Here is a 15813-nt window from a genome sequence, read left to right as displayed (position 1 = left end):
ATTTAAATATATTATGTGCTTGATGCTGTAAATATTAGATACATTTTATTTGTGCATACTTGTGGGGAGTTGAATGTAGGAGACCCCAAGAACCAAGATTTGGAAAGAGAAGGGTCCAAGGCACGGACCTGTGCGGTTGCCAGTGGGGCCTGTAGTGGGAGGATAGGAGATCACCACCAAGAGAGAACACTAAATTGTAGAATACCAAAACAAAATAGCCACATTCATCTTTCACCAAAATACTTACTCCAGAATGGAGAGACCAAACATGCTTATCTGGGAAAGGAGAACAAGAAGGGTTAAGGAAGCAGGAATAATCCCTGCAGCAAGGAAACACACATCAGACTGCAGAGAAAGCTGTGGACTGTAAGCAGAAGGAGGCAGCAACTAGAGTTTTGTAGCGGGTGGAGCCACATGGGAGGAGGATCAATATTGGAGGGGGAGAGATGAGAAAGAATGTCCCGGAAAGTTTTTCCACCAATGACAATGGAAGAGGAAGGACAGAGAATGTCAGTGAGTGTTGTCTGGGGCTGCAAAAGCCAGGTGTCTATCAGTAGAGGTGGATACTGGATGTGCATCAACACACTTCCTTATCACATCTGATAGTTCCTTCTTCTCTCTAGGGATAAGGGGCTAAAGCCTGTCAGGGATTCGGGATGTACAGGGCATGAGAAACCAGGAGGTGGAGCCCAGTTCCTGTGGGTTAAGGGGGAGAGAGGCGCCTTTCAAGCATGGGATAAAAGTAAAGTGATTGATGGATTCTACTGCTCTGGAACCTGGAGGGTTCTAGTGGGCACTGTGCAACATACAAACAAGGTTACATTTGCCACAAAAGAAGTAGGGAGAATCCACTTTATTATGCAAATTATGTTCACAGATCAAAGCAAAATTTAACTATGGGCACACTTTTAAGGAAATCTAAACAATAACTTGCATGTTTGAAACACTGGCATAACTGTGGTCTACGAATTCTTGGTTAGTGATGAGGTGGGCTTGAGCTCAAAATTGCTATGAGACTTCCATAGAAGCCTCACGCAAATCATGGAGGATTTTACAAAGTTACTGGGAACAATGGCGGAGCTGCCATTTCAAGAGGAGGCCTCTGCGCTGCGCTTTCCCTATGGCCTACTACCTGTATTCTGGCTAACCTTGTAAACGTAGGTCAGTTAGTCTGCTCAATAGGGCTGCCCAAGTCAGGACGAGTCTATTTCCCTTAGGCTAATGCTGCAGATGGACTGAACACATAGAGTGAGGAGATACAGAGGAATGTAATGCCAAATGTTAGCCGTTTGAAAGAGGCATCTGACTGATTCCTCACATAGACGTAATAGGGAAAGTTATTTCATTACATAAATACATTAAAAAGCTGCCAATTGCCACCTCCATGCTCTACCAAATATCTCTTGTTTGCCACCAGTCTAAGGACAGATACCCACCTATGGTAGTTTCAATCCTGGACTTTGGCAACACCATTCTCACTGGACAGCCTTAATCCTTGCTCAACACACTCATAATTCTATTACACTCCACAGCCAGAATTTTATCTTCAACAAGAAGGTTTGACAATATCACCACAATCCTTTCTAGCCTAAGCTGGTTGGCAATTAAAGCAATTAAAGCAAGAACCAACTTTAAAATTGAATGCCTGGCCTATAAAGTCCTTTGGCTCAATAAGCCTCCTTCCTTTCTACTCAACATATCAGGAATACAAAGAAGACTAAAAAGGAGAAGCTCTCTCTATTTATAAGCACCAAGAGCCAGAATTTATCACGTTCAGTAATCACCACTTTTAGGAGCTAAACTACCTTTTTGAACCATCTTCTTGTGGATCTAAGGACCAAATCTTCTTTTGTGTTGTTCAGATGACATTTTAAAGCTCACAGGTGCAGGTTATACTTGAGTTAAGGGATGAGAATTTCTTCTGTAACTTTTACCATAGCTACCTGTTGTGTAAATGTATGTACCTATTGTAGATATAATGCACCTTAATAGTTCTTCAGCGCAAGAATGCTACATCATTTTGTTAAATAATGTGGTGTTCCCACTCCTAACTCCTGAGATGGCGTGTGTAGGTTTCCAGGCTATTATACCGAGGGAGGAGTTCCCCTCCATTCCAAAAGTCACAAAGGGGTCAGTCAGATATTAAACACAAAATAAAACATGTTGTGTGCACATGAATATCCAGTCCTCACAGAGTTGTGGGCTCTTGTAAACAACTGACATTAAAATGACTGGATTCCATTTGTAAAACAACATTGCACCCAGCTCATTAAAGGCCTTGTGAAGCGGATACTGGCCTGTACATCTTAAGGTGGGCCATGCACAGCAGCTGAGTTTAACAGAGCAAACAGAAGCTGCAATCTCTTTCCGCGGTTGCACTATTGTAAACTGGCTAACAACCGCCCACCACCTTCCTGGAAAGGTCAGAATCAAGAGCGCTGCTCTGCTTCAAGCTTTGGCTGATCACAACTACCATGCCTCATGTAATCACAGCGCTGTAATTAGATACTAGGAATAATTACTATTAATAATGCATGCTATATTGAAAGCAATTAAAAGGAATGTCTGGCATGTCCTCCAGGTTTGAGCAGCAGATTGAGAAAAAAAACATACTGATTATTTAAACAATGCACTCAACCAAATTTTAGCAAAACAAGACCATTAGGCATTGCAGCACATCGGCCCATCATGTGCTCAGAGATAAGCTTAACCTCCTAAATTCATCCAATTTTGGTTAGCAATACCAATGTCTATTCGAATACTGCATTCGTTTTCTAGGAGAATCAAAGCACTGCACTTGGGGGCTCTAAACTATTTTATATAAATACCCTCGCATGAACAAAATTATTTTAGACAACCTCTTTGCTCCCGAATTTGTAATCAACTCTTGGGGAGATCCCTCTAGAAACATAGTTAACAACAAAGTTCACCCTTCTTAATATTTTATCACAATCAGTGAACTTTAAAATGATGTGAGTGAGCAATTGGTACGAAGAGAGTTCCCTTATATTAAACAAAGACATTTTGTTCAGCAGTGCCTTTAGAAAGTAAATTTTGCCCAAACATCATCAATGCACGCTACTACTTTTCAGATTGAGGTGGCGCAGTCTTGGTCCAGTTTTCAGAGACAACAGTCACTTACTCGATCCTCCTTTTTTTTTTAAGAGCCCCACTCCACCTTACATATCTCCAGGGGCAACCACCCCAGAGTTTAAAGACCTACACATTCCCTGGCTTCTCCCATGCTACCTCTCCTAGATACCTCCTTTCCACTCTTCTCCCAGTGTTCAGAGAGGGCTTCAGGGCTGCATTAAGAGCTTTACAGGTAAACAATATAATGTTACACAACATAATATAATGTCATTCCCTACCCAGACCAAGTCTCAGAATACAATAACCCGAATACTTAAATATTCACACACGAGCTTTCATTCAGAAAGGAGTCTTCATTTTTACAGACCTTAAACAAGGTATTAAACTGCTGTTGAAACAAGACAAAACAACTCAGCAATTATGAATATTGTGCAGAAGTATTAATTGAAATGCATGTAGGCATTACTCATGGCTGCTGATTCCTGGAGCACGCGCCATTGGCCGCCAATGTTTAACTTCCCAGCATCTACTCTGTGCACAGTCAAAAAATGTCAATTGGGCTATATTTGTAAGAGCAAAACACACTACCTCTGGTACATTTTTCTTAAATTCCCGACTGAGTTCAATTAAATGTTTATGAGAATGCTCGCTTTCCTCCTGCCGAGCAGCCAGCTCCGAAGCAACAGAATTAAGCTCCTTCTGGAAAAAAGAGAGAGAGAGAAAGAGAGAGAGTGGGATTTATTTTAATATTATACATAAGGCTGTCTTGCAAGAGTTTTTTGCAAGGCCAAGACAGACGGGCTATTGACTGCGAGCAAGCATGAATAATTTAGAGAACGAGGTATTCAATGTAAAACCAAGACGGCTTTTAGATAATCACAGGCTGAACTAATCAATGCTATTCTGTAAAGTTCCTCAAAGCCAAGCGTGACCCAAGTTCATCAGCATCTCTCTAAAATATTGCAGGCTTTGGTAGACACCGCACGCGGCCAGCCTGGAGGCTCCGCCTCTGCCACCGCCATCCCTGTGTATATCACCGGAAGGGAAGCCGTCCAACGATGACTTACTTGCACTTAAGTGTTCATAAATAAGCTTTTGGAGATATGTATGGCTTTTTAATTTCAGCACAATTTTGAAAATTGAAGGTGCCAATATTAAGTAAGCTGACCTTCCGCGCATTCTGCATTAAATCATGGGCCGCTAACTTAAAGTGCAGGAAATGTTTCATTAGAGAGTTATGGATTCATATGAAGTTGATTTAGATAAACCTTGCTGCTCTTTATAAAAAAGGGAGGCCGAGCTAGCTGATCCTCCTGCATACACAGGATATCCTTAGCTGATCAGACGCAGGAGGGCACACACCAGCGTAAAATAGGCCCTTTAGCGGTTTAGAACTAGCCCTATTAAATTCACACTTTGCATGGTAGATATCTAGGTTGGGTAGAGAGTTAGGGGAAATAGTATTTTTATACCAAGCTGTGTATAACTTGGCGGAGAGTTGGAATAATTCATTTGGGAGTGAAAGGCAATCAATGCAGTACAGATTTGCACAACTGGCACCCCTCCTGGCGAAACGCGGAGTGGCCATTAGCTGGATAGGCACGCGTGCACCTCAGGCACACATGTAGGTCGGAGATACTCAGGAGTGGACGGTCACCAAGGACCAGCACATTCGGCTCTCTCGGTTCGATGACAAAGTGTTGGATGATATTGACACATGGGTCCTAGAGTTGGAATACTTTCACACACATGGACAAGCACTGATGGGTCTGATCAGGACTCCAGCCCTGAAGAGGTAGATGAATATCTCCTCACTTAGGCACATACTTTTATTGGGATTTGGATTCCAGGAGTGTCCTTATGAGGTTAAGTGCATGTAGGTTTGTTGACATGGTATTCATTATTGGAACCTGCTTTCTCACCTACATGAATCTGTCCCTTCTGTTAACTCTGGGTGAGGATATGCCGAGCAGTGGGTTAAATGTTGATGTTATATGTTTTCGAGCAGTGGGTTAAATGTTGAAGTTATATTTTATTTTTTGTTTGTGCTTTCTTCACATTATGCTGTGAAAACACAAAATCGAAAAATGAAGGTTTAAAAAAAAAATAGGGCATAAAAAGGCATTCTGGGATACAAACTGCTGCTTGCAAACCCTATGAATTAACAACTCTGACTACTTTTCTTTCAAAAAGAAGCATGCCTTTGTCTTTTGCTAATGCCCAATGTGTATAGGCAGACCAGAGACAGTGGCGCGCTTCTTGTTTGAATGCGGAGAGTATACCTTACCACGGAAGAAATGGCTCAAACATCTATGTCGCCAGCTAGGCACTAGGCATCATGCGGAGGCAATACGCATACTCAGGTCTGACTGTTGTACCTTATATGCCTGCATTCTTGCAAAATGTTTATCATGGGCTTGGTCCATTAGATCTAAGAGGCTTAAATCAATTGTTTAATCTGTTTTTTAAATTATCTTATGAAATATTTCTTTTTTTCTAATGAACTTCGTAAATTTCTTAAATTAACTGTATATTAAATTTTTTGTGTTTTGACTATCTTGCCATTTTAAATATGAAATTGTGTATTTTAAAAGCTTTTATGATAATTTTTATCGAAATAAAGCCTTCTTGACTTGACTTGACTTTTGCTAATGCTTGGAAGTTGGTTATTTGTGTTTGCTGTCAATCACTGTTTCCCTTTTGCTTACATTTCTGAACAAATATTGTTAAAAAAAACTATAATGGCCGATCATCAGTGCCAAGGATGTTATGATTTTATTTCCTTTGTTGTCACAGAAGTAGGGACAATGTCACTTCTGCGACTCACATGACTTTGATGAATAAAGGTCAATGGAAAGCAAGGATAAGCGTCAAAAATGTATAGGCATGGAGAGATGGCACGTTTTGCTTACTTGTGTATGATTATGCTGTTCGAAGCTGACCTTATGTTCATCGGTGCTGTCTGCAGCCACCGGGTAGATTCGGTATATACTTGTGTCCACAAGAGTTCAAAATGAAGGCTTATGTATGCAGTCCATGCCAGCAAATGTGCCAGGCATCTGCGTTTTGTGCGTACACCTACCTGCTATTACAAAGCTGGTTCAATTTAAGAGCTCTTTGGTTCAATTGGGAAGTATATTATCTGTAAATTTCTTTCCTAACAGGCAATACATCCAAAATGTATGTTAGCTTGTGCTACAACTGTGCAAGTCTATGGTGCCCAGCTTATACCGGAGGAAGACGGGTGCAAAAACAGTTAGCCCCGCTTAAGAAATGAAAAGTTGTTTAATGCAACACTGCATTCAAACTCACGCTCAATGCGGCACCATTTATTCCACTGGTCTGATTTTATTTGCACGTTAAATTTGAACCACTTTGAATGAGAACATGCCAAACTCTTCAAACAAAGTAAGCAGATTGTGAAGAAAGAACTTAAGTGAATTTTTTGGCAGCATGGCTCAAAAAATGAAGTAGCATGTAAAAATATTTTAATCGCAAGGATTTGAAACAGGCCACAGGTGCAAAATGGCACCAGTTAAGCACAAAAGCCTCAATGTCATTGGAAAAAGGCAGGGTTGCCAGGACAATGGACACAATGACCTGGGTATAGTATAGCACGGTGCAATAACCAGTGTAAACCCATACTAAACCCCTGTTTGTCATCAGCGTTTGATCAGAGGGGGACCAGCCAATAGGGAAACTGAGAGAAGACTTGAGTCAAGAGGTGGAATGAGTCATCTCAGGCAGCGTCTGAAGGGGTGTAGTGGCCTTAGTCACATGGCAGGCCCTAAAAGTGACTAACTCTGCACTGGTTGGTCTCTAGGATCTTAAGTGGCACTGTTCAGTGTCTACTTGTTAAACCACTTCTGTTATGCTCTATTAGGCACATTTATTTAGCATGCATTTTTCCTTTAGTTTGCCTTTGCGGTGCTGTCAGGATCTGGTAAATTCTCGCTCTGAATTTGAGGATTCCATCAGACTAGAGTCTAGCTGGGTTTGAGAGCTCTAACATCACTAGATATTTGTTGTCGGTTGTTACGCTTGTGGCTGGAGGCCATGCTTTGTCCTGATTTTGGGGTTACGTGGCTTATCCACTGTATGACATGTTGTTACATGAACCAGTTAATTGGACCTACTGGTGTTGTGGAGCAATGGCATCCATCTCTGGCTGTTCTTAGCTGTGTTGGTTGGCTGTACAGAGTTCCGTTTAATGTGTTCTGAGGACTGGTTGGCATCGGAAGTAGACCAAGTGCTGTTGTGTGCATGGTGATACCCAATTGTACCACAATTCTTAGCTGTATTAGCTGCATTAAGAGTGTCCTATCTAAAATGCATGTTGTGTGTGTGTGTGCTGCTTTTATTTGGTTATTGCTGCTTGTGTTCCAGTACGTGGAATATCTGTGCAGTGTTGCGTGTGTGTGATGGGCTCTGTTTATTATGCTAAAGGGTGCAATCCACCCCGGAAGAGAAACAAGCCTTTAAAGCTTGGAAGGAGAACTGGAAATGGCGCTCTGTTTGTGTGGTGTGCATTAATCCGTGCAGTGCACTGCCTCGTGCACCCCAGGGCCCGGTGCACGAGGTCACAAAGGACAACAGAAACACTTGCATTCTCGGGAGCAGCGGGATATATGGATTTCTTCACAAAAATAGCCGTTAAAATGTACATTTCGGAATGTCTACAAGGCGAGTATCATGCAAACCTCTGAACCGCTGCCCAGAACCCAGCAGGTGCCGCATTCCTTAACCAGGCAATCACACATCAGCACACTGCTAACTACAATTATGAACTGAGGTGGAAGCACATTTACTCTGCGTGGGGGGAGCCGCGCGCTGCATTCCTGTTAACAAACAGATTAGCACTTGCGGCACAACACTTTTTATTTATATTTTACCGATGGGTAAATCTGTTCCTGGCTAATAAAAAAAAAACGCAGCCGCGATATCCCGAAGACGTGTTTCAACATTAATATGTACCATGTTCATAGCACAAAATAAAAATGTCAGCACAAATGCCTCTCATTAACATCAAAATACAATTAAACGGGATATTCGGAGGAAAAAATAATTGCAATGTAGCCAGCTAGTGTGTGCCCCGATTCTGGGGTGAACATTCTTGATAATGAGCTAGGAGACGGGAGTGTGGAAAATGAATAATCAAAGTGATGTTTTATGGGAGGAACCACGGCGCAATATTTCTTGGGGCGTTTCATTTAAAAGGTCTGCTGTGGCCATCCACATAATCGAGTGTTCCATGAATCATTGTTGCGCATGACTAGTTACAGTATATTATAAGGCACTTATGCAGGCCAAGACCCACTCTAAAGTAGTTGCTTAGAAGTTAAATGAGAGATCTCTTAGGCGCTGTTAAAGACACATACACAACTTATTTATTTTTGTATTCTTACTCACGCCAAAGGGTATTGGCGCACTGTAGAGTTGACCAACACAAGTACAGCATCAGTACACAGAAACAAGGCATGCAACCAGTAACTTGAACAATTAAGTACATATAAGCATGATTGCAAACCAGACAAGGAGGGAATAAAGCACTAAAGAGATCAGGACGTAGAAAAGAACCTGGGAGGTGGACGGTATAACTAGTACAGTCTTGGGACTATGGTAGCAAGTGCTAGGATGCCGCAGCGTGATAGACTGCAACGGTTGACCAAACTACAGGAAGCTCTTCCGCCACAGGTGGAGCATAAATGCAGGTCTTCCACCCCCCTGAGAAGAAGTTAATCGCATATAATACAAGATAGTTGTGCGGGGGCAGCGTTACACAAAGAAGTGTACTCAGTGTAACACAACTGTAGGCTCTGGTGTCGATGCGAACTTTGCTTAACTGAAACCTTAGATTCATGGCTCATGGAAAAGTCATCCTTATTGGAAGAGGAAACCTCACCAACTTATTAGTGTCATGGTTCATCATAGGAATCCTCTCCCCACCCTGGTAGGACAATGCCACCCAGGTGGATTCGACTTCCTTGAAGACTGACTAGTTAGGAGGGAGTTCTTGCATAAGTCTTACTGGACAACATCATATAACAGGAGATCCAAATGAAAAACGTAAAATTACCTTAGAGTCCCTAGGGACCTTTGTCTTTATTAGTGGAACTAAGGTTAGAAACTAAGAAGGTTTGGGTACTGGAGTGAAATGCCTCACACCCAAAATTTTGCCAACATGTTTCTGCCCACTTTCGCAAGCCTAAATGGTCTGGGGCATTCTTCAGGGCATATGGATCCCTATGTGAGAAACCTGGATTCGATTCCAAATTTAGAATCAATTAGGCTAGGGTACGGTGGATTCCTAACTTAGGTCCTACCATATTTACCTTCCTGTGGTTGAGTAACTTGTCCTTGCCACCCTTAAGTATAGGTGTTACCTACATCATGGTCACAGAGAGGGCAGGGTCCTTTGTAGTCACTCATTCATCAAAAGGAAAGCCCGGCCACTTTACCTACGTTTGTCCCGCTCTGCGCCGTGGTACGCAGTTCATGCCAGCAAATGTACCAATGTCAAAATTTAGCAAATGTGACTACAAAGGATTCCGCCCTCTCTGTGACCATGATGTTGGTAACACCTATACTTTAGGGTGCACTCTTGTCAAGCCAGCCCTTCCTCCAATACCTGCCTGGCCATGGCCCACTAGCTCTACATTTGCCAGGAGGATCTTCAGGGACACTACAGTTCTGCAGTCTGCCCATCCGCACTCCCGCACTGCAGGGTATGAGAGACAACCAGGCAGAATCTGTCAGGCCCCCAGTTCTGGGAACTGGAACTGACAGTTTTGAATGCAGTGAGGTGGTGGGACACCAGTTCTTCTCTACTAATCACCCAGCACGTTATCTAACCATGAAAACAAGTGGAGCTACTACTGTGACATATCTCAGTATATAGCATGATACATTTACCTACACCCACTCTGTCAATGTCAGCAACAAAACTTCAAAAACGCCAAAGAGAGGTAAATAGACACATTCCTAGCATTACATCATTATCATGGAGTAAAATGCATCTCAGGCAACAAAAAACATAACCCCAGTCTCCACTCCTCATCTTTTCCCAACATTCGCTCTACTTCCTGCTTCTTTCTTTGCCCCGTTCCTCTTCTTAGTACCACAAGAATTTGAGACATATTTCCACCTCGCTCGTATATATAGCCGGGTCTAGTGCCTTAGAGGACTGGGGGGCCTGTGTTTGACCTCATGGTCACAGGTTCAAATCCTGGCGTGTTCACTCAGCCTTTCATTTTCCAGAGGTCCATAAAATGAGTAACACTGAGTTGGGTAACAATAAGCATCTGTTATTCAGCGCCAAGATACCCACAGGGGACGTGCACTTTACAAATGCACGTTATGTTGTATATTAGCTCTATTGCTAACGTAATGCAAACAATAAAATATGTGTCCAAACGTTGTATATTAGCTCTACTGGATAGGTACCTGTTTACACCCCCTACCCCCGTCCGTTGCATGTTTGAGTACACAGATGATAATTCAATTTGAACACATTTTTTTTTTCAGAACAAGATTTTATTATGTTGTTGAAAGTTGCATGACAGGCACAGCGCCCCGGAAACCGGAGGAGCTGTGAGCATTAGAGTAATAATCACATTCAAGCAATTCAATCAACATTTAAGATAAAGTAATTGTACTAAACCCCCCTCCCCTCACCCTCCCACTCCCCCTACCTGGAACCCCCCTCCCGCCCCTTGCACAGCGTCTAGGTAGTTTACAAACACAAATATATCAAGAAGCTTTCAGTGTGTACTCCTCATCGCCCGGGATCAGCGTCCAAATGTCCTTCCTCGGGTCCATCATGTGCTGGCGGTTCCAGCCACAGTCCTCTATAATCTGCCCATCTCTTCCAAATCTTATAATGTTTCCGAGGGCAGCCCCTGGCTGCAAAGATCGGGCGCTCCAGTCCCATATAAAAGTCTAGCCCCCTTTTCCACACTCCCACCAGGGGGGCCCTAGGGTCCTTCCAGGCTCGAGCCACGTCTCTCTTGGCCACAGTGAGGCCCAACAGCAGCAAATGTCGTTTATAGATATTTCCCCCCACCTGTTCCAGTACATGGAGAAGACCCAGCTGTGGCGAACGGGGGAGCTCCCAGCCCAACACCTCAGACAGGCAGTCCCATATTCTGGACCAAAACCTCCGCAGCCCGGCACACGACCATACTGTATGTATAAAAGTGCCCACCTCTCTGCCACATCTCAAACAATCAGGGGAACGCAATCAGGCCTGCCTTCCACAATCGTTCCCTTGTATAATAGGCCCTATGTAGATATTTGAACTGAATGAATCGTAGGCGTACCACAATGGCCGCTCCCCTCGGGGCCTCAAGCGCTTCCCTCCAGTCCTCCTCCTCAAACACTCCCATTTAGTCCGCAGCCCGTCTAGGGAAAATGAGCAATGTGTAACTAGTGTTTGGTAGATAGTAGATATCTTTTTACTTTCCAATTCCCCCATAAATACCTTAGCCTCCAGCGGGCTAAACTCTGGCAATGAGTCCAGGCCTTTTAGGGTGGGTGCAATAGCATGTCGGAACTGCAAATATCTAAAGAACTGGGTCTGGGGCATATCATACTCCTCACGTAACTCTTGGAACGACTTGAGGGTCGTGCCCCTGACAACGTGGCCCAAGGCTGACACACCAATCCTGTCCCAGCCACGGAACCCCTGCAGGGATGTCAACTGCGGGAGTAGCCCATTCTGCCACAGAGGGGTTTCCCTCGTTAGCTTGTTCCACCACCCCATGTGGTGGAGTGCTCCGCGCCATATATGAAACACTATTTGAGTGACCATTGGGAGCCTCTTCCTCTTACTAGCTGAATAAAGTATAGTATGTAGTGTGTCATGGTCCATCTGGTACCTCTCCAGGGCATAGGTCGGATCGCCCCGGTCCCCATGCACCACTAATTCAGTATTAATAGATGGGAAGCTTGATAATAGGACAGAATGTCCGACGTCGCTAGGCCGCCATAATACGTGGAGAGGAAACATGTGCGTAGAGCTACTCTCGCCACTCCTCCGGCCCAAAGAAACTGACTGAGTGTCGAGTTTACTTGCCTGAACCACTGCGGTGAAATAGGATATGGGTGATTTTGTAAATTTGAACACATTTTAACTACAGTGTTTGTAAATATATGTAAAAATAAGGCAAAGGCTTTAGATAAAAGTTTGGAAGAATGCAACAATTTATATTACTGCATCTGTCACCCACCTACAAAATATTAGCCGATATCAGTGCAAGAACCCGGAAAGAAGCAAGTAATAACAAGCACTGGCAAAGCCAACAAGTCTGGCGTTTACCAATATTGATTTTGTTTGGGAATGCTTTTTGTGTGAAAGCTTGCATGGTATGACACCAAGCAATGTTCAAAACCTAAAAGTGTATTTTAATATGAAAGCACACATTGCACCAGTTTTCCCCGACACTGATTTTGCAGGTATGCATATTGTGCAGGAGCAGAATGGTGCCGCTCATACTCAGGTAAGCCAATGGCTGAAGTAGAATGACCCTGGGCCCCATGCTGTATGGTCTAGTGGGTGGAGGCAATGTGAATGACACCACAGCAGACCAATGGATGATAAGGGGTAACTGAAAGCCCTTGTATGTATATTATATATTTTTATTAAAAACAAAAGTTGATGGCTAACGCCAGACCTAAGCAAAAGTTATTTTAACAGTGCACATTCTGTAGCCAGTGTAAACTTTCACAAAGCTGCCTCACTGTTAGACCAACTCATTTATCACCTCTGACTTATCAATGAACAAAAATCAAAAAGCTTTTCACAGCACTAAATGTACAGAACCTAAAAATGTTTGGTAAGGCTTCCAGACTACTGCGGACACCTTATTGCAGCATTTCTACAATATTTCAGCTTGTCTCTGCTATTACAGAATAGGACCTGAAGTATCAAGATCGGTCCTGCCCTGCCCCAAATGGAACAGCTTTGCCTGAACAGCTAGGCCACCACCCCCACTCCCCTCCCCTCCCCTCCCCTCCCCTCCACTCCACTCCACTCTGCTCAAGCCAATAAGCACCAGAGGGACATTAACACTCCACTGGATCTCGTCAGTGAGCCTTCGCTCGACTCTAGACACAGCCAGCAATGACCAGGTCTGGATGTATCTAGTTCCCTTTTGGAAGCTCAATATCTTTGCCCATAGCTTCTCTTCGATGTGATGCTTTGGCAGAACTGCTCTAGTGTGCACAGCCACATGGGCGTTGAGCTTCTTTCATGAAAGTTTGCATGGAACTGGACTACATCAGATGGCAGCTTCTTAGTATCTGGAGCAGTGTCCTGCAGTTCATTGTTGAGTACAAGAGAGTGTCTGTGGATGCAGAACCTGATGAGGAAAAGCCACCGGGTGGAAGGCCTGAGAGGCAGGAGTCAGTGATGTCAGTGAAGCACAACTGGTCATCAAAGAAAGCTGGAAAAAACAGATCTAGAAGAAGGACTATATGCTGGAGGCACTACACAAACCTTATAATTTCAAGTGGCCACGTTGGAGTGGTGCACAAAACAAAGTGTAAACAGTACAGTCGAACTGCAGAGGAACAAGCAACGTTGGACATGCAAATAAGGCGCGCACATTAATACGGCTTCTATTTAGATAAGGCTGAGTAAGAAACTCAAAGCCACAACATGGTGTAACCTCGCCTTGGCTGCCACTGGGCTGTAAATATAGACATTCCAGTAAATAAATGTGTTAGATGTATGTCATGTAAGGTTTAAGTCTGCATCCGACCATCCATCCATCTGTTCGAAGAGCTACTGAACCTCTCCATACACAGATAAATAATTTAAAAGCAAATAACCAAATTGGACCCCCCTTGGAGATATGTATACTGTGATGACCAAAAGGCAGCGTTCAAAAGCAGAAAAAGACTGGCTCCACTTCAAGGGGCTATTAATGTAAATTAATTTTATAAATTTATTATGAATGTAAAACAAAATTTAAAAAATGTTAAAGTAAAAGTAACTTAATTTTGAAATAAATATTTAATTAATTTAAATATATTATATTAAATAGAACACATTTTTCTTGAGATTAAATTAAATACATTAAATTAAATACATTCAGATTCCTACCTAAATATAAAAATAAAGAGTATTATGCATTAATAATTGTTAAAAGTGAGGCATAGAAATAATTAAATGTGATAAAATTAAATTTAATTAAAATGAATGCTACATTAATGTATACATTCAGTGTAAAATTATTTTATTATTGAATAATTCATATGTTTTAGACTTTTTAACATTCATCTTCATTTCTTTATATTTTCAACTATTTTAAAATAATTACATTTAAAGTCTCAAGTTCCATTTTTTCTAAGGGAGTGTGTTTCAGTACCAGTAGTTGGCTGCATGCAGTGCTGGACTAACTTCAGCTCTGAGCTGTGGAGTAATTTGCTCGTCCTTTGGGTTCCTTTTTGGCTGTAGCAACTTTGAAAGTGCAGTTTGTGAACAGCTATGGGCTTACTCTTCGGTGGGTGGGTGCATGTCCCTCCCTAAGCCCCGCCTTACTCCTCCCTAAACTATATAATTAATGATGCCCTTTTTTCGAGCCACTCCCCTGATCCTTCCCACACTTAATGATAATTAGTAAACTTAAATATGTGAGGATCATCTAACAGAAAACATAGAGGAGGCGGAGGTGAGAATTTACACTCGTAGGTTTGTGAATAACCTTTGGTAGTACTTTAGTAGTACTATTCTAGTACTTGTAAAGATACTAAAAAATGCAGTTTGTGACTGGGCCTAAAAGTGTTCAAAGAAAATTATCAAAAACTATACAAATAATTAGGTACACCCTTACAGACTGACCTTAAGGTGTTCCTAATGGTCCCAAGAATGGCATATCTCTCCCAGAAAAATAAAATGTACCAAGCAAAACCTATTAAATGAATAGAGGACAAAAGCACATTGAACAGTAAACCAGAACGTTTGGTCCCACAGTACTACATGAAACTGAGGGAGACTCTTTTTATGCAGCTGCGCAAAATCAACTGCTCACATCTGGATCCCTCCTACAGCCAATGATGGCTGTAGAAACCATGGCAATGGAATCCGTATATATTGTTACTGAAGATAGTGAGAAACATTCTTGCAAACATCTGCATGCAGTCATTAAAATGTTGGTTCAGAAGGAGCGGTGAGGTTCTATCGGAGCCAGGCACTTTTGGCTAAACCAATGAAATTATATAAGATAAAAGATGAATACAGTATGGAGCAATGGGTGATGATAATGGACAAACAACTTGAGGATTTGCAAGCAGAGAAACAACAAATAAGTAATGCCTTTGCTCGCTGGACGACCTTACTTGTCGGTGGTGTTGCGTCGAGGTGAGACGCTAGAGGTTTTCTTAAACTTTATAGGTGTCCTACATAAATCTCATCAGGCACCGAGTTACAAAATAGAATAGCAATCTTTCCCTATTACTGTTTGTCGATCTCTCCCACACTTTTACCAATGCACTTTATAGCACAATAGACGTTTTGAGGTAATCACCCAAGGGAAAGTGTCACTTTTAGATGCTAATTTTATTTTGTTCAATGTGAAACAAATGCAGTTCATGAATTTGGTCAGCGACAAGTATATAAAAGATAATGGGCAAGAAAAGAGGTGCTTCCTTGACTTGGCAAATGCAACAAACAAACTGTGCACACCTAAAATCCCTATGTGTATTTGTTATGCCTGTCTG

At 42.4% G+C, this 15813-nt stretch overlaps 1 protein-coding gene across 1 annotated transcript in view; it reads right to left on the bottom strand.

The window, feature by feature from the left end:
- The window catches only part of CUX2 (cut like homeobox 2), an 853070-nt gene that overhangs the window by 471039 nt on the left and 366218 nt on the right, over positions 1–15813 (bottom strand). Inside the window, exon 3 of the mRNA XM_086943029.1 lies at positions 3682–3792. Coding sequence (XP_086799155.1) covers positions 3682–3792 — 111 coding nt within the window. The remainder of the gene's footprint in view (positions 1–3681; positions 3793–15813) is intronic.

This window comes from Lissotriton vulgaris, chromosome 11 (assembly GCF_964263255.1).
Source record: "Lissotriton vulgaris chromosome 11, aLisVul1.2, whole genome shotgun sequence".
NCBI classification, from domain to species: Eukaryota; Metazoa; Chordata; class Amphibia; order Caudata; family Salamandridae; genus Lissotriton; species Lissotriton vulgaris.
The sequence above is the reverse complement of the archived record's forward strand: the minus strand, read 5'-3'. Positions and strand labels throughout refer to the sequence as shown.